Source organism: Penicillium bovifimosum (genome assembly GCF_028826915.1).
Source record: "Penicillium bovifimosum strain IBT 22155 chromosome Unknown utg000005l_segment0_segment0, whole genome shotgun sequence".
Classification (NCBI taxonomy): domain Eukaryota; kingdom Fungi; phylum Ascomycota; class Eurotiomycetes; order Eurotiales; family Aspergillaceae; genus Penicillium; species Penicillium bovifimosum.
Window position 1 is genome coordinate 2,978,713 of NW_026622714.1, and position 17,863 is coordinate 2,996,575.

The 17,863-nt window shown below is 50.1% G+C and overlaps 6 protein-coding genes across 6 annotated transcripts; 1 reads left to right on the forward strand and 5 right to left on the reverse strand.

Annotated features, from left to right (window-relative positions):
- Nucleotides 1-2,540: 2,540 nt before the first annotated feature.
- N7515_006333 (uncharacterized protein) lies at nt 2,541-3,860 on the reverse strand (the record flags this gene model as incomplete). The annotated part of the gene is made up of 2 exons (XM_056667077.1): nt 2,541-3,746; nt 3,801-3,860. The coding sequence occupies 2 exons, from the start codon at nt 3,858-3,860 to the stop codon at nt 2,541-2,543; spliced, it is 1,266 nt and encodes a 421-aa protein (XP_056520673.1).
- Nucleotides 3,861-7,113: 3,253 nt separating this feature from the next.
- On the forward strand, nt 7,114-8,376 carry N7515_006334 (glycoside hydrolase family 64 protein; the record flags this gene model as incomplete). Its single annotated transcript, XM_056667078.1, has 1 exon — nt 7,114-8,376. The coding sequence occupies one exon, from the start codon at nt 7,114-7,116 to the stop codon at nt 8,374-8,376; it is 1,263 nt and encodes a 420-aa protein (XP_056520674.1).
- Nucleotides 8,377-8,600: 224 nt separating this feature from the next.
- On the reverse strand, nt 8,601-9,427 carry N7515_006335 (alpha/beta hydrolase; the record flags this gene model as incomplete). Its single annotated transcript, XM_056667079.1, has 2 exons — nt 8,601-8,945; nt 9,029-9,427. 2 exons carry the CDS (start codon nt 9,425-9,427, stop codon nt 8,601-8,603), a joined length of 744 nt encoding a protein of 247 aa, XP_056520675.1.
- A 285-nt stretch (nt 9,428-9,712) lies between these two features.
- Nucleotides 9,713-14,009, reverse strand: N7515_006336 (ABC transporter ATP-binding protein; the record flags this gene model as incomplete). Its single annotated transcript, XM_056667080.1, has 4 exons — nt 9,713-10,770; nt 10,818-12,786; nt 12,846-13,509; nt 13,564-14,009. 4 exons carry the CDS (start codon nt 14,007-14,009, stop codon nt 9,713-9,715), a joined length of 4,137 nt encoding a protein of 1,378 aa, XP_056520676.1.
- Nucleotides 14,010-14,812: 803 nt separating this feature from the next.
- N7515_006337 (polysaccharide biosynthesis domain-containing protein) lies at nt 14,813-15,439 on the reverse strand (the record flags this gene model as incomplete). Its single annotated transcript, XM_056667081.1, has 4 exons — nt 14,813-14,870; nt 14,924-15,242; nt 15,314-15,338; nt 15,395-15,439. 4 exons carry the CDS (start codon nt 15,437-15,439, stop codon nt 14,813-14,815), a joined length of 447 nt encoding a protein of 148 aa, XP_056520677.1.
- A 427-nt stretch (nt 15,440-15,866) lies between these two features.
- Nucleotides 15,867-17,602, reverse strand: N7515_006338 (synembryn; the record flags this gene model as incomplete). Its single annotated transcript, XM_056667082.1, has 7 exons — nt 15,867-15,966; nt 16,020-16,858; nt 16,910-17,029; nt 17,079-17,237; nt 17,299-17,375; nt 17,433-17,507; nt 17,575-17,602. 7 exons carry the CDS (start codon nt 17,600-17,602, stop codon nt 15,867-15,869), a joined length of 1,398 nt encoding a protein of 465 aa, XP_056520678.1.
- Between the last annotated feature and the right edge of the window lie 261 nt (nt 17,603-17,863).

The window sequence follows — 17,863 nt, forward strand, 5'->3', positions numbered from 1 at the left end:
GGATATACTACAGCATGAATGACCGGCAAAAGACCCCGAAAGCACAAGGTCAACAAAAATAGAACAACTGTATGCTGCCAGTCTTTCATGCCATTGACCGTCCATGAGACCCACTGGAGGACCAATGCCTTGGTCTCGGAAAGTAGACAGTCGTAGGTCCGAACCAGCCGGAGTGAAATGCGCGGCAGATTCAACGTCATTTTCAGATGGAGATGCCTTTCTTTGTGATGTGGAGTTGAGATGGATAAAGAAGCCATGCAGGGTCTCCTCTCAGAAGCCGGGTATGAAGATATGGACAATGTCACTGGTCGAGGATGAGTATAATGTGGGTCATCCTTCTCCAAGACCAACCCAGGTACAGATGGTCCAGGCAACTCGATTGTGGCAACATCTAGTCTTCCATGGATCACCTTCTCATTATGACCCCCGATTGGCTCAGAGGTTCAACTTTTGGATGGAACAGATAAAAATGCAGCCTCTTCCGCAGTAGACCACGGGAGCACGCAACTTTCATTGTATACAACCGATCTTACCAGGTGGTCGGGAGTATGTAGGTCAAGGTATTAGATGCAATCTCTTGCCAAATGCATTTCAAGATCTTAATAGTGGGTGTCTTTTAGTACTAAGAAAATGAGCACTGGGTCTTATTCAACTCCAAACAAAGCAAACAGCAGACCACACATAACAACATGCTGTAGGACCAGACTATGTGCTTACTGGAAATGACTGCTGATCTCCAAACAAAGTCCTTATCCCAGGGCTTAGTGGTGGGGCCATGATAAGGCTGTCACCTATGAGACCTGCATCATTGTATCACACACGGCATAGTTAATATAGTTGAACGAGCATCAAACAAGGCAGAGAGAACTTTTGTATGTACGCATCGCAGAAAACATTGCGCCGACATCTTTGATGGGAAATGGAATTTGGAAAAATTCAAACAAAGAGATTGGATCGGATCGCTCGAAGAGCCCGCACTCCGTACCCGCACTCAATCATCATTGTACAAGGGAGTGGGCCCTAATTTGCGCTGACGGCCAACAATAGTCCAACGGCCAATTGATGTTACAGTATTTCAACCACGGGCACCCAAATTAATCATTCCAACAAACCTGCGAGGGACCACGTCATATCTGTCAGTTGGCTGTTTACATAGCACCCTTATGTACACCTCCCAGTAGGATATAACATACATCATAGTTACCCCATAGCTCTCATTGCGGAGATGATAGTCCATGTCGCTGGAACGCGCGTCAAGCACTACTCCGTAGATCCATCTAAAATAAGACCACCATTTGATGTTCTACTTTAGAATGCACCTTTATTGACCGATTGTAGTAGAACACAATAGATGGTACACTGCATCGTGGTCTGTACAACATGAACTGGTCTGACACCGGGAGCTCGCACAGCGATGTAGTGTGGCTGCGCAGGGACAAATTATCTCCAGGAACCTACCAGTCTCACACTGACCGATCGAACAATTTGAAAGCCACAGCCTCTTCACAGAACTGGTTCTATTACATTGTGGATAGGGAGATGATATTTTCCAGTAGTCCCAGGTTGACATCACGTTACTAAATTAATCCTTCCATTAACCCGATATAGAATAACTAGCAAAGCCGTTAGATCGATCGCCAGAATGCCCACCAAGATGCAGCATGTCATGTCGATCTCCATGGGACCAACTAGCCAGATAAGGAAGTGTGGTTGTTGTGCCGACCTCAGGGCTACCGCATACGACACAGGATCTATGCTGCGTTGTAGAACAAAAAGAAAATGACAAGGCATATGATGATAGGTATGCTTGACAGAAGGTGAAATCAGGGACTAGCGTCATAATCTGTGGACTTTCAAGTCCCACTATACAGATGCCGACACCCGATCTGATCACTAACTGCCGTACATAGAAGCATAAACCGGATTGATGTGAGGTGTCCACCTCGACCAGACTTGAAGCCAGGTACCGGGTCCACATTGTGATCGGACGCCTGCCAGACAGAGGTAACCTAGAGCACGTCGTAGGACGTCAATTGAGGAAATTTCGGTGTTTCCGCATATCGGATCTGTTATGCCTGTACGCGTTTCAGATCGCATACCAGCATTCGTTGGAGCTGGACGTAGGTTTTAGCGGAGTGGCTTCCCACCGCTGATTCCGACGCACTGTGCCGGTGTCTTCCGAAGGTCCACGATGCCCACTGTGGACTTGGGCATGATGGTGTGACTGCTACAGGTACTGGCTGTGTCCATTTCTCACGTACGTGTATATCGATGGTATATTGTAGATATAGGTAGCTATAAGAAGCACTCCACGATGGGTAGATAAAATCAAGATTGTTTGCTGCACCAGAACTCGTTACGCCTTGCTAGCCAGAACATGATAATAAAGATAAAAATAAAGAAAAGCACTGTTGGGAGACAAGCGACAAAAGCGAGTGACGACGAAGAACCAGGGTCCGAAGGAAGATGCTAATACAGGTCGTGAATCGTGGTCGTATGTAACGATAGGTTATAGGGTGCTCTGAGTGGGTGATGCCGTCTTATGAAGTCTCGGTTGTAGTATGCGCCGGCCCTCTCGGCGTTGGGAAGCCCTGGTTATACTGCGATTGGGTCGGGGTCACGGGGGAAACAGGCATGGAATTCGGCAAATTGACGTGGATAGAAGGTAAGCGGTTGATAGTTGGTAGTTGCCGGCTGTGATCGGTTTGCCCCGTGACAGGACTTTGATACGCAGGAGCATCGCCCCATTCCAGTTGATCGTACTCTGGAGGTGGAGGTATATTAAGCATTCCCAAATCCCCGTCATCGCCTTGCGAAACCGGTCGACTTGATCCGTGTGTCGTGGTTGGAGCGAGAGATAATGGTTCAAGCTCCCCGCCGAGGCTGGATTGACTCACGATCGACGAAGCGACAGAGCGACCGCGCGAGTCGAGGCTGGATGGTTCAAAGGATGGTGCGGAGAAGCTGCCAGCGTCACCTTGCAGCAGCGGTCGGCGATCGGAATCGTGCGTGTCAGAATTGTGCGAGTCGGCTCGAAGTCGCGAGCCATCGTGGCGAACATGGCCAATTTCCGCATAGCTGACACTGGAGACGCGACGTCCTCGCTCCCGCGATCGATGTTCAGCTAGAGCGGCGGCTGTGTCTATCTCGATATCGGCGGCACCGTTGGTTCCTGCCCGGCGGCGTCGCGCCCGGTCGCGCGCTTCGGCGTTGAGCTCCTCGAGACGTGCGAAATCTCCACGCTCCCGGGCTTCTTGTCGTTCCCGACGGCGGGCTTCGCGATCGGCAAGTGCCTGTCGGCGCTGCAGACGGATCTGATATAGCGAATCCATTTGTTCCTCCCGACGAGCTTCCTGCTCTTCCGTGGTCTCCGGGTATTCCACCACCATGTCCATTCCCGCGCGTTCCCCTTCGCGCGCGATGACTTGTTCGGTCGGCTTGGGGCTGAGGGAATAGGAGGGCAGGGTCATGATAGACCGAATGGATGTTTCACGGCGGACATCAGCGGTTTGCATTTCCGGTGCTGCCGCAGCTCCAGCGGCTCCGGGATACGAGGTGTCTTGTCCATTTGCCGTTTGGTTCGGGACCTGGCCGTACGAGGCACTTCCTGGGGACCACTTTTGCCATTTTTGCTTGAGGAACTTTCCCGGGAGGTATTTTGGTGCGTATTGACGTTGTCGGAGATACCGGAATAGAAAGTAGGTGCTCACGCAAACTGCGATCGCGAAGATTATGGAGACAGCAATCTAAATGGGAGAGTCAGGGGGGAACACAATGCTGACGGAGCGGAGATAACCTACAATGATGAATATCTTGTCCTTAGTCCTTTGGCCATCTGAACGTTTCTGTGGAATATACATGGCGGACCATCAACTTCCCCGAGAATTCCTGGAAGGCATGGAATGAAACTCCCCGGATCTTCGAGGAATGAGAGAAAAGACAAAGGCCGTCAGGCGTCCGAGACACAAAAAGGCTTCTAGGCTGCTATTATTATACGCTGTACGCCAAGAATTAATACGCTGGCCGTGGATCCCGGTGGAGGCTGGGGGCCTGGGGCACATCTTTGCTTCTTCCTTCAATCAAATCGTCTCCTTTGTGAATATTACGGAGTAAGTTCTGCGTTGATCTTCTCTGAGATCACAGATCGTCGATTGTCTACAAATCAGCACATTCAATATTATCTTGAGACTTGTTTCCCCAGCAATTGTTGTCTTCGTCGCACAAGAAAACATTGAATAGCAGTTTCAACCCTTTTCACCATCAAATCTGAAACCAAGACTGACCTCATTATTGAGTTTCGATCGCCCGTGGGAGATGAACTGCACGAGTCCCTTCACTTGGCAGTAAGGGCTTGAAGATCTGACATGGGCACAAAAATAGATGCGCCCTTGCGTTCGAACCTTCATGGTAAAACGGGAGCTCGTGTCGCTTCATTCACCCACGATCGCAAGTCTAATCTCCAAGTGCTAGTTCTTCAACTCTTCAACACAATGGAATCCCCCCTTCCGACATTTCCGCCAACCTCGGCCCGCTCCGTCAATAGTAACTCGGCCGGTGAAGCTTGAGATTGAGACATCGCTCCCTTTCGACTCGCCCTACCATCCCACATTGCCCCTTCTTTCCAATGCAGCCTGAATGGACGAATAGGCACCGAATATACCGGACCGTCTGTACCAACTTGTCTCGGTTGTCCGACAGAAGGTGGATCTTGCCTTGAACGGTGGTCCGGTCGTACAGGCCATCTCACAAGGCCTCGAGACATAACCCGGCGGGGCGGCTTCCAATTGCCCATGCGCACTGCACTGGTGGGGAAAAGACCCTCAATACCGTTTCTCTGGAACATATATGTAGCCCCGCTGTTCACCCCTCGCAGAATAGGCTACTCAAATAGGTACGCAAGATCTGGAAACCAGGTCAAGCCAATGCTAACAATAGTACTTAGCACAACAAACGATGGTCCCTGCTTGAACCGCTGCGTCTGACAAGCACTTGGTGGTACTTGCGTCGATGTAGACCGTGGTGGCTCATGGACTAGCGTGCTCTGCAAAGGAAATGTGCTGTGCAGGTGCTTGTCTGTGTTTTCCAGCAAATTGGCATGATGCCATTTCAGGCAATTGTGTGCTTGGTCCTCAATGTGGGTCATCTGGGAGCTCGGAACACGACACGGAGTTCGGAGTTGTCAGTTCTGGCTGTAAATCGGCCTCGCATGATAACAAAACATTAGTCCGCGGCTGATAGAGCGAGATACCCGCTGATGTCAAGTCAGTAGCCCTCAAAGATGAGTGTATAACTAGCAAAGATTGAAAGTTAATCCTGGGCGCGCCGACCCAACCTGGAGAGCAAAGTATAGGCTGCTCATTTGCATCCGTCAAGACCCTTGTCACTATGTCAGTAGAGACCTATAATCGGAGTTCTCGGCAGATTAGGCTCTCAGTGTGACTGTCATGAGGATGAGTGATGTTGGTCCCTGACTCGGTTCTCGAATCGTCTTCGTCGTACAGACACCAACTTTATAGACCGCCAGGTGGGGGTCTTTAGAGAGTTCTAGACATAACGCTGTCTAGGTAGTTAACTCTTTGGAATGTCTTGAACCTTTATATGGATCGGAGTATCAACTCGCATCGACGGATGACGATACTTATATGGTCCACGGCCCACAAAAGGTTTGCCTTGAGAGAAACAGGCACAGACAAAAGTACGCCATTTGCGATTGTCTCTCTCTCTCTTTTGCTGCTTTAGTATATTGCGACAGGGACATGTGACCGGAGTTCAGGGTAGGTGTGGAATATCGTCCCCATTATCTGGTTTCTGGGTCATTTGGAAATCCACGACAGAGGGAGCCTAGGTACGACATTAATGATCCCGTCGGGCTTGATCTTTTGCTCCGTGCCCAGATACAGAGCTCAAGTAGCATTAGGCCTAACTACATTTCGCTATATCCTGCCCGGAGATATCATTGACAGCATTTCAGCAAAACAAACGACAAAACTCCCAGCTCGGACAAAAGACATCCGCTCTCTCTCGACTATCTCTTCAGCATGTCAAGTACATACGTGAGCTAATATGTGTGAATCTTGGTAGTGTTGATCAGTTGACCTACTAAGTAGAAGCTACAGGGATCCCCAGGACTAGGTTGTCAGCATCTGGTCATCTCGAACGGCAATTCAGTCTCGCCTTCCAACCACCGCGTGATAGTAGACCAACCCCTCTCTATCAAAGGGTCACTTGTAGAGATTAAACTATCTTAAGAGTTAGTCCAAAATATATGCGCGACATGGTTCAGACTCGAAGTGGGGTCGTTGTGCGTCGCGACGCTCTTCAGCCTCAGGACCCTCGGTCTCGAGGACTCATTAGCATGGCGTGTGACTGAAGACGAGAACAAGAAAACAAGAAACATCTACTTCCAGATCGCAAAATCTTGAATTGCGAGAGTGGCGCAGACTTCGACGCATATTCAACGCTGATATGAGCCAGGGAAGGTATAGGAAGAGACAGCCTGACGCTGACCGAATGGCCAATGCTCATCATTCATGCATCCCCGGCCGAGGTGATGATGCATATTCACGATTCGGCATTCTCAACGGCAGATACTGGACAAGCCTTTTACAGACCATGGGGGCTCGTCATCATGATTGACTCGAACCTGGCGCCCCGCACGAAGAGGGCAAGATCGACCCTGACCCCTGAGAATAGGATCACCTGCAGACGCAACATGATTGCCTCGTCCTGCAGCGTTTCCCAGATCGAGTTTAGCATCCATTGAGGTTGATATCAGATATTGTTCTCGACCAAGATGGACATGTTCCTCGGCTTAAACGCGTGGCCCCGCCCAATGGGGACAACGCCGCGAGAAGCCATATTGAGGTCATCGCCACGCTTCATCACAGGATCTTATCATCCTGCCCTACTTGAAGCCACGAGGTTAACAAAGCTTCAACAATAGAGAGTTGAGATGAACATATATTAAGGGCCCTATTGCAAGCTGGAATATGACACTTTCAGCGCCCCCTCTCATCGGCAGTGTGGATCTTGACACGACTTTCTTATTGGGCATCAGCACCAGTTATCTCAAGACTTCATCTTCAACCCACTAAACAACCGACATCAATTAAAATGGCGACATTGAATTTCGCCTTGAGAAACAACACCAGTTCCAGCCAGGTCTATGCCTACATCACCGGCCGGGCACTGGATAACAACAGTGCGCTGTTCCTCTTGCGATCAGATGGCAGGACAGCCTACTACCCAACCTCGCCGTCTAACATTCTGAGCAATCTGGCCTACGACTGTGCAATTCCGCTAGGTAGTCCTGGCAATACCACTACCATTACCATCCCGCATCTTGCCGGTGCTCGGTTGTGGTTCTCGCAGGACAGCAAATTGACCTTCTTTCTGAACCCGGGTCCTGCTCTCGTCGAGCCCTCGGTTTCTAACACATCAGACGCCAACTACAATCTGAACTGGGCCTTCTGCGAGTTTACCTGGAACGACTACCAGCTCTACGCCAACCTCAGCTATGTCGACTTCGTATCAATGCCAATCGCCATGTCGCTGACCAATACATCTGGCGCCACTCAAACCGTCCGGGGTCTACCAGCCAACGGTCTCGAACAGGTCTGCAACGCGCTCAAAGAGCAACATCAAAGGGACAATGCCGGCTGGGACCAGCTGGTAATCCAGAAGAATGGTGTCAATCTGCGCGCATTGTCTCCAAACACGGGCCGCACTCTGAATAACTCCCTGTTCAACGGTTATTACGAACCCTATGTAAACCAAGTCTGGTCTTACTACGAGAACAGCAGCAACAATATCTTGACGGTCAACACGCAGGCGGCTGCCGGTGACGTTACTGCCAAGACAGCTTCCGACACGATGTACTTCTCCGTCCCAGGTATTTCCTACACCAAGCCGTCTACCGGGGACATCTTCAGCAACAGCAGTGGGCCCTTTGCTCCCTCGGGAAATGGCACCAAAGATGCCATCACGGCACGTCTGGCTGCTGCTTTCAACCGCTCCACCTTGTTGATCAATGGCAGGCAGCCGAATGGCGAGAATGTCTCTGACTATTACCGCAACTCCGTGACAAACCACTACTCGCGCATCTGCCACTCTGTGAGCCTTGATGCACGGGGATATGCCTTCCCCTATGACGATGTTGCGCCGAACGGTGGTGCCGACCAGTCTGGTAGTGTCTATGATGGCAGCCCAAGGCTTTTGACTGTTACCATTGGTGGCGGAGCTAATCAATCTGTCATGAAGTCTGATGCTGAGGAACAGTCACCTCTAGTTCCGCAACCAACAGAGGAGCCGCAGACTCAGCACGAAGTTAAGAAGCCGAGTCGGTTCCAGAGACTTGTGGACAAGTTTTCCCACTGAAACTAGTCCTGGACAAGCACATATGTGTTTTGATAACTTCTGCGTTATTCCTTCGTATGTCATGAACCGCTTGTGTATATACGTTATGCTGCTTTCATTCGCACTCGTCTTTTGGATTCCGTTGGAGATATGGGCCTGGCAATATGATTAGGGGATTCAACATGATATTGTGTTTTTGTCAGATTGCACCGAATACGGCCTGCATTGTGAATGACATTTATTCCCTATGATGATTCTGATTCCCCAGCATGCTTCCTAATATAAGCCACTACCTGGTCCGGCACAACCAACCACGGCGTATGTCCAGTGTTGATATTCTCAGTTTCAATCTGCGCCCCATTCCGTCTTGCCCGCTCCACCAGCACCCGCTGAACAGGGAAAGGAATCGCGCAATCCCCCTCCGTCAAAAGATAACTAGAATTGATACTCATATACGCCGCCCCAGTAGCAGGCGCATTCTGCGTAGCCCAAGAATGAGGCTTGAGAAGCTTAACCCACTCCGCTCCATCGGGGACATCCCCGAAGAACAAAAGCAGTGGATCGCTAGTCGTCACAGTTCCATTCTCTTCCTAGAATCAATGTAAGCATTCACAAACATTCATCAAAAAAGGCCTCGCAATATCTAATTTGCAAGTATCGGTAAATAACTTACATCGCGCACATACCACGGTGGCGCCATCCCACCAAACGCGTCGATCAACCCCTCCCCAACGCGCGGCAAGAAGGCGGCGATGAAGATGAGTTTCACCACGCCGCCTTTCTGTCCGGCTGCTTCGCGCTCGGTCTTGCTTAGGCCCTCTAAGGCGCTGCTCACTGGTAGTCCGGCCCAGTCGTGCGCGACGATAATGATGTCATTACTGGCATCTGCTTCTTGCTGCGCGATTGATCGCACCGCGTCAATGTCGGATTGGAGATCGACGACTGTGCTGGCTTGCTCGATGGAGGGAAAGTTGATGGTGTGGCATGTGTAGTTGGCGAGCTGTTTGATGATTGGGTTGAATATGGTGGGTGGGTACCATGCGCCCGGTGCGAAGATTAGAGTCGGTGGCATTTTTTCTCTTTCTCCCTTCTGTGGAAATCGTTGGTATTTTGAGATTACTCTGGTTGAGAAGAAGGGAATTGATGGAGGCGCTTTCTGTGAGGCGTTGCAGGGGGTGGATATCAACGCCAAGAAATTGGAGATGTTGATCCGATTCCTGGCACACTTTTACCACCATCATAGTCTCATAGATGCAACAGATGGAACAGTTTCATGACAACACTACAATCAAGTTAAATAGGGAAGATTTAAGAAACCAAAAGCCACGTGGAATATATGAACAGAATAACAGATGATTTAATCGACTTCAGGATCCCTAAGTAAAGCATTCAACTTCCCACCCGGCAAATTCACCAGTTGACGATATGGACCATCCTCAACAACAACCCCCTGATCAAGAAGAACGACATGACCCGCAATCTCAATCATTTCCTTTGCATGCGTGATAATAATGACCGTAAGCTCCTTCCGCACCGCCACCAATTTCCTTACCGTCTGGCGCACAACCTCCGCGCCAGCCGGATCCAGACTCGAAGTAGCTTCGTCGAGAATCAAAATTTGTGGCCGGCGTAAAAGCGCCCGTGCAATGACGATGCGCTGTTTTTGTCCACCCGAAAGACCAACACCGCCATCTCCAACGACCGTATTGTAGCCAGCAGGGAGGGAAGAGATGAAGTCGTCAATTCCCGCCCCTTGAGCGGCGATACGCACACTGTGAGATGTAGCAAGAGATGAGTGTCGGTCGAGGCCGTAGGTGATGTTTTCGTGTATGGTGCCTGGGAAAATAGTTGGCTGCTGGGATACGATGGATATTTGCGAGCGCAGGGTTGGCACGTGCAAGCGTAGGATATCTGCGCCGCCGAGTGTCACTGTCGGTCGGCCTATTTCGGAGACTGGGGCTTCGTAGAGGGCTAGAAGTAGTGATGCAATGGTGGATTTTCCTGATCCAGATCGTCCTACAAGTGCCGTGCAGGAATTGGCAGGGATTGATATTGAAACGTTCTTTAAGACTGTCGTTTCTGGTCGTGAGGGATATCGGAAATTCAGGTTCGTGAGCTTGATTGGGGTAAGATTGGAGAGTGTCAGGCTGCCTATGTGCTCGTGGGATGCATTTTGTGGCAGCCTTGCGAGACGAATAAGTTGCGTCGCTATCTCTCGAGAGGAGTTGATCTGGGGAACTGTGGAAAAGGTAAGTCCGATGTTTCTTAAGAGTGTTGCAGGAGCATACGAACTCCAGGAGAGAATTTGGGCCGCATATCCAATGCTGAATAGGAGCATTGAAAACACCATCATCACATCGTTCACGTTGAACTCGCCTGATGCTGCAAGTACCGCTCCGTAATAGAAGATCAAGGCTGAAAAGAGTCAGAATGTCAGTCGCTAAGAGGAATATAACGCTTACCAGTTGAAAATATGACAGTTGATTCCACCATACCAAACAGCATGCCCGTGTATATGGCGCGCTTCAGCCCCAAATACAAGCACCGCGCAATGACATTGGCATGTTTCCGATGGAAATGACCTTCCAATGTCAACGTCCTCACAGTACGGATTTCCGAAAAAGTCTCAGTAAAGACATCCGCGGCCATACTGTTCACATGGTTACATCGCCTTTCCCACAATCCATTCGTTCCCTCGAAGCCCCGGGTGATAATGTATATCACCGGTCCACAGGAAAGAGCAACGAGTGTTAGTTTCCAGCAAACTATGAAGCTCCAGATAATCGCCATAACGGTAATTGCAGCAGCGACGACCACGAACCCGGCGAAACGGCCGAGCAAGTTTCGCATGTCTTCGCCGTTCTGGTCGAGGGAGATTGTGAGTCGCAGAGATGCGTTGGCATCTTTTTCGAACCAGGCTCGTGGCTGGTCGAGGATGCGTTCGAACGCAGTCTTCCTGAAGGAGTTCATCCAGGCCTCGGCGCATAGCTCTAGGAAATAATGCATGAAATAGGATGCAAGACCGTCTCCGAATGAGACACCCAGTACGGCAAGTGACCATGTCATTGTCAAATGTTCACTGTTTGATCCGGCGTAGAAGGTTCCGAACAGTTGCGACAAGCAGAATGAGAATATCGGAGTTGCACTTGCATGGGCTATTGCTGCTGCAAATCCTAGGAAAAGAATTATCCGCTGCTTAAGGGTCAAAGTTGGATATATGGTACCCATAATGTGGGAGAGCGGAGTCATATCCTCTTTGGGCGCTTGCTGCTTTTTCGGTCTATCTCGGCGTCGATGGGGCCTACTGCGGCGTTGTGAATGTGACCGATCCAGAGGGGTAACTTCCTGAGGCCATCCGTCGGAGTTTGATACTTCACCACTGAGATGACCCATTTCGAGTTCCTCCGTAGGAACATGGATAGATACGGCGTCCTGGCCTTTCTGCTGGTGTGGTGTGTCTGCCGTGAAGGACACGCGTCGGCCCCAATCTCGCAACGGCAATCCCGGGAACTCTCCATCCCTGACCACATATTCGGAATTCCTTCTTGAAGTCAAGTCCAGAGACGCGGAGCGAAAGCTAAGCGGAATGTGGCCATGAGCCCAGGATGTCCTGGCGCGATGATGGCCCAGCAGAGCCATTGGGGGCCATAAGCCCTCTAAATTCTCAGATAACGAGTTGTCCACTGGGAGATCCATCCGAGGCTTGGTTCCCAGTCCATCGTCGACCCTTGCAGGAAAATACTTCTCGCTGCCAGGGCTGGCTTCAACCGCATATCTGTAGCCTGACTTTGCGATTGAACCTTGTTCGAGGATGTAGAGGTAGTCTTGGTCCTGGATGTGCGACATGTCATGGGTGATGATTATCGTAGTCTTTCCTTTCCTCCACTCGCGGATTGCTTTCATCACTGCAACCCGGTTGGTGTGATCTAGAGCACTAGTTGGCTCATCCAAGATTAGTATTGGGCTGTCGCGTAGCTTTGCTCTGGCGATGGCAACGCGCTGCCTTTGACCTCCACTCAAGAAGCTTCCACCTGGGCCAACGCAAGTATTGATTCCGTTTGGGAGACCGTCGATGGTGTTTCCGAGCTGGGCCAGGTCAATTGGATCTTGTACATCTTGCATGGTCACAGACTCATGATCCTGTCGACCGAAGGCGATATTCGTGAGTACAGACTCATTGAATAGGACACTCCTTTGCTCTAGAAGAGTAATGTTGTTGCGAATCCACTTGATGTCGAGATCTTCGATTGGATTGTTATCGATGAGGATCTCGCCTGAGTTTGGCAAGTAGAACCGCATCAGCAATTGGCTCAGAGTGCTTTTGCCAGAGCCACTCTTCCCTATCACGAATGTCGTTTCCCCGGCAGGGAAGAAAAAGCTTGACGGTTTGAGAACGCATTGGTCTGGCTGACTGGGATATGAAAATGAAACCTTTATGGGCTTTTGTTAGTGCTCGGGTTATAGCGAAGACTAGGAAAAGAGTGACTCACGTTCTTGATCTCGATATCACCTTCACAGTGCTGCGGATAACTAGCCCCCTTCGCCTCATTCCTAGCCTTGTCTGCTTTCCGGCTCTGGATGATTGATTTCAGGGCAATACCAGCGACCTTGCCCTTTTCCATCACAATCATCTGTGGCAGGATTTGCTCGATAGATTGAGCTGCAGTTAAGCAGGCCCAAAACGTTCTGAGAACCTCTCCCGACGTAAGTGTTCCGGCACGGGCAAGAGAGCTACCATACCAAAACCCCTGGACAAACATAGCGAACATCATCCACCGAATAAATGCGATTTGCAAGGAGTTCAACCGAGCTTGTCGAAGATAGTGGGTGGCGGACTTTTCGATGCGCTCAGCGAAGCTCCGATGCTCAAAGGCTTGTCCATTGAGACATTTGACCGTATCGATATTGGTAATGGCATTGTTGGCAACCTTAGATGCCTCCGTAAGCTCCTCTTGTTGTGCTGTGATGCTGTATTTCATTCTTGAAGCAAGGAATGCAATGATGGAGGAAAACACGGGGATGCCGGCAAGTGTTACAAGAGAGAGCCTCCATGATGTGTAGAAGCCCAGCCCGAGCGAAGCGAGTGAGCGACACGAGTATTGCAGTACAAGTCCGAGTGGCTGTGATGTTGCCATCTGCATTTCATGTATGTGCCTGGAGAGAGTCCTGTTAGAGAAAGACGCACCGGAATTTCAATATCAAACCCACGCTTGTATCCCCGTCAGCAATGCGCCAGAGCCCTCACTTTTAGCTTCAAACCACTCAACGTCGTGTTTTAGCAGCTCTAAGAACACCTTGCTGCGAATATTAGAGGCCTGCATCTCACCGAATGCAACAAACGTGGCAAAGTATGCACCATTCAGGAACCAACCCGCCGCGCCCAAACCTATCATTCCGAAACAATTCGTGAGGATGTGGCTGCGAAGCCCTTGTGCATCTGTCAGATGAGCTCCGAAAGAATTGAACGCGTCGAAAACATTGCCGAGGAAGATTGCAAGTGCTGGCGTCACGCAACTAGCAGCGATGGCGAAGATGGACCCGAATATGAGAGTCGGCAGGTGTCGCCGAGTCGTGAATTCGAATAGCGAGCTCCAACCTGGATGCTTTTCCTTGATGGTGTCACTCCGTTTGAAGATTCTCCATATGGTCCACATGTTTGGCGCAATGGTTGAAAGTTACGTGAAAGACTTGGGTTGGCTCGAAGATACTTCTGTTGACGTGCCGTAGTATCACAACAGTGAGGTGAGAGTTTTACCTAGAGATCAGCAGAAGATAGCCATGGTCGAGTCATTATGTTCCAGGAAATGATTCATTCACAAAAAGAACAATACTAAAAAACTTCCGAACGGGGTAACATTGAAGGGGGGCGAGAACAAAGAGCCCGATCTATTGCTCCGACATTGTAAGCAGGAACATGGAATGATTCTATCACGCATCGGCCTTTCCTTTGAAACAACACACACAACCCTCACTTCATCTGGGCAGAAGACGAAGGTTTGCCCACCGGCCAAATGAGAGTAAATCAGACCTACCGAATGAGTGGTATCCCGTCGATGGCGACCATCTCCAACTATGATTTCGCAAGCCAACCAGCTAATAATGTGTATACCAGCAATTCGGTGAAACAGACAATAAACCATTGAGAGTAACATTTATTCTGGGTATATTTCGGGTCCAATGTTCAACAGCTGCCCAACTCTCGGCAGACAGCCTATCTACATTTAGGTCGCGATCGATGAGATGGTTCGATGGTTATCAGTACCACAAATATCTGGGGTATGATCAAGATTCTATCGTGTGTTGATTGAACGCGGACCATGATACACCAAGCCTCTCAGATCCATATCGCAATCTCAAGGTCGTTCATCATCCGCGCCACATTGTATGGCGTCGGCGAATCAGACCGGATGTGGAACGCTCCTCGATTGAAAGAACAGCAATAAAGCATGCTCTATAATCAAGAGCTGGCCTTCTGGGCCTTCTCGTAAATCCAATCGTTCAGACCAGCGCGGTTTCTAGAAGATTCTGTCAGATTCTATGCGCTCAACCAATTCCACTCGCCACTCACCTGGCAATCTCAATAGCGTAGAACTGCATGCGCACGCCGAAGATGGTGGTGTCCTGGTCATACTCGGCGTCCGCGCGGGTGCGAATGATTGTGCCGAAATTGAAGTCCTCGACCTTCTCCCACTGCATCATCCAATTCCGCCACTTCTCCTTGCCGGCCTTGCTCTTCATCTCATCCTCGGAAAGAGTTGCGGCGGGGTCGAAATCGGGGAATGCCTCCTTAAAAGACTCGTAGATCTCGTTGTCTTGCTTGGTCAAGCGGAGCTGCGAACCCTTGACCTTTTCCAAAATGGCCCAATATGTCATGAGATGTTCAACCGCTAGGGATAGAATGTCAGTATAATGGTCTTGCCTGAGAATTGACTTGAAATGTGGTCGACGTGCGACTGACCTTTGACAGCGAATTGCTTCTCCATCTGTTGCGACTGTTAGCGATCAAGGATCTTCACAAGGCCGTATGGAAGGGTCGTACATCTTCGAGGTTCTCCGCCTCCTCGGGGTTGAATGCTTTCGACATGTTGGCGCTTGTATGAATAGGACAACGGTGATATGACGAGTGGGGAGAAGGTCAAGTGGGCTGATGTGTTAATGCCCCGCGCATAATTTTTTTGACGGGCGGAGAGCCTGGTCGCCGCCTCCGCCCTGCACAACGTCATTCCGCCCGCCAAGGGATGCATAAACACTACCCACCCCCAGCTCAACTATACTGAAGTATTGTAGAATCTTAATGCGCATGAATTTCAGCATTGGACCAAGCAGAAGTCATCCCATTTATTCATTTAAGCAATAGATGGATGCCAGCATCCCTACAGATTTACTAAAGGGTATGGTCGTACATCGTGCAGCATGCTGTGAGAGGCCAAAGAAGAAAATCAACCCCAACGAACTCCAGCAATCGATGATAAGGAAGTCGCTAATAGCCGCAATAACCGCATTAATGACGCTCAGTCGCTATCGGCATCATCCGATAGTTCTTCGAACCTCCCCTCGTGGAGAGCCTTGGTCACGGGGTTTTCAACATTGATGAGACCATTGGCTCTCGCTCTGTCACGACACTTGTCAGCAGTGGCACTCAATAGGCCTGACGGTATACATACCTCTCGAACAGCACAAAGAGTCTCTCTGCCTCACGCTCCTTCTCCTCCATCGTCATAGGGGGACCCGTATCCTGTGGCTCAGCGGCCCACCGTTGCCCAGTGATCGGGTTGCGAGCTGTTTCAGGGTCCTCGTTGACTGCATACTTTTCACTTGCGCTCTTTGGCATCTCAATGCCCCGTGCCGCCAAGAAACCAGCAGCAAAGCCATAGCCAATGTTTTTAGTGAATTTCTCAGCATCCTTACCCGACAGCACAAACATCAGTTCGGAGATTGTAACTTTGAGGTCGGCAAAGTGGCTTGTTGAGAGTTTTAGTAGTTTTGAGGAAAGCGTGTCAGACTGGCCAATGGGCACGCTGCCGTCGCCTTCAGGCAAAAGAAGGTGCTGCATCTTTTCGCGGGGCGCATCGGGTGCCACTTCGTACATTGCGATGAGTGAATATAGTAATGGGATAGCCTTGGAATTCAGCTCCTCGGTGCTATACGAAGAAACTGCCTGGTCCAAAATCTTGATCAATCTCTCCACGTTGCAGTTCTGGTCAAATGTCGGGAAAAGGGGGCTGCTCTCGAAAGCCTTGCCTTTCTTTTCCTCCAAGTCAAGAATAGACAACGCATTGAGCAAATAGCCCACAAGCCCATCCAGGGGCTTTGCCGGGATATCAATGCGGCTGATGATTTTCAAGATGTGGGAGATAGAGGGGGAGAAGTGAACGGCGAGATCAGAAAAAATCTTGGAGATGTTGTATATCAACTTCAATGTGTCTGTCAGTGCCAATTCGTCCATCTGTGACAAAGGCTTCCTTCCTGACTTGGGAAACTGGTCTGCGTGACGGCTCAGTTGCTACGTGGATTAGCACATCTGGTCATCCTTGACTTTGTCCAATCCACTCACATAGTTGACGTTGTCTGCAAGTGCATGTGTCGTGATCAAGTCTTTGAAGTCCAGCGTGGTGTCATAGGTTGCGTAGAACAATATACGACTGGTGATCATTTCGTCTTCCGATTCATCAGTCTACGGGTCATTAGCCCTTGACTCGACAGTTTGTCTCCTGCGGGCGCACCTTGAGCTTCTCTGCTAGCTTTCCACTGTATCCCGTGTCGACAAAATTCTGACGCATTCTGGGAACAAGCAGAAGCGCATTTGCAACACAGCGCAAGGCCGCTCGTCGCACGTCATGAGTCTCTCCCTCAACTCCATAGCGTACCAAAACATTCATGCCCTAGAAAATATGAGAACCAATTGTATTCCTCGGTGGGCAGCTTCAATTGTTGTGCGCGTACATTCTGTGAATAAATCGGTTCTGCGTTGGCGGGGCTCGTGCCATGTTGTCGGAGCTGTAGGAGGGTTTGGACTCTGTCTAATGAGTAAGGGTTAGAGTTGATTCATTATAGGTGGGTTGTCACATCCGGCATACCAGCTGTCGAGAGGTTGCTCTCTTTTAGGTCGTCTTCAAGACGATTTAGCAGCTGCGTGACCTGCTCTAGCTTCGCTGTATCCTCAAAATTGGGTCAGTCCATATTTCGCTGCGTTGGAGTAGTTCAATTGCCCCGACGCACCCGATCCTTGCGTCTGAAGAAACGCCATGCTGATCTGACCTCGGACCGAATCGAGGGCTGCACGTGAAATGTCGCTGATGTCTCGTGCTGAAGCAAAATTTCCGACTCGCGCAGAAGAGTAAGGGCAGGACTGCAGCTTTGCTCGGTGGTTATTGACGAAGGAATGAAAGAAAGGAAAAGCAGTGACGCGGGGAAGTGAGGCGCAACTCGTGATGATCGATTGAGCAACACCCCACTTCAGGTGAGCTCCTCCAGCTTGGCAAATCCTCCGTGTAGCAATGGTGTAGCT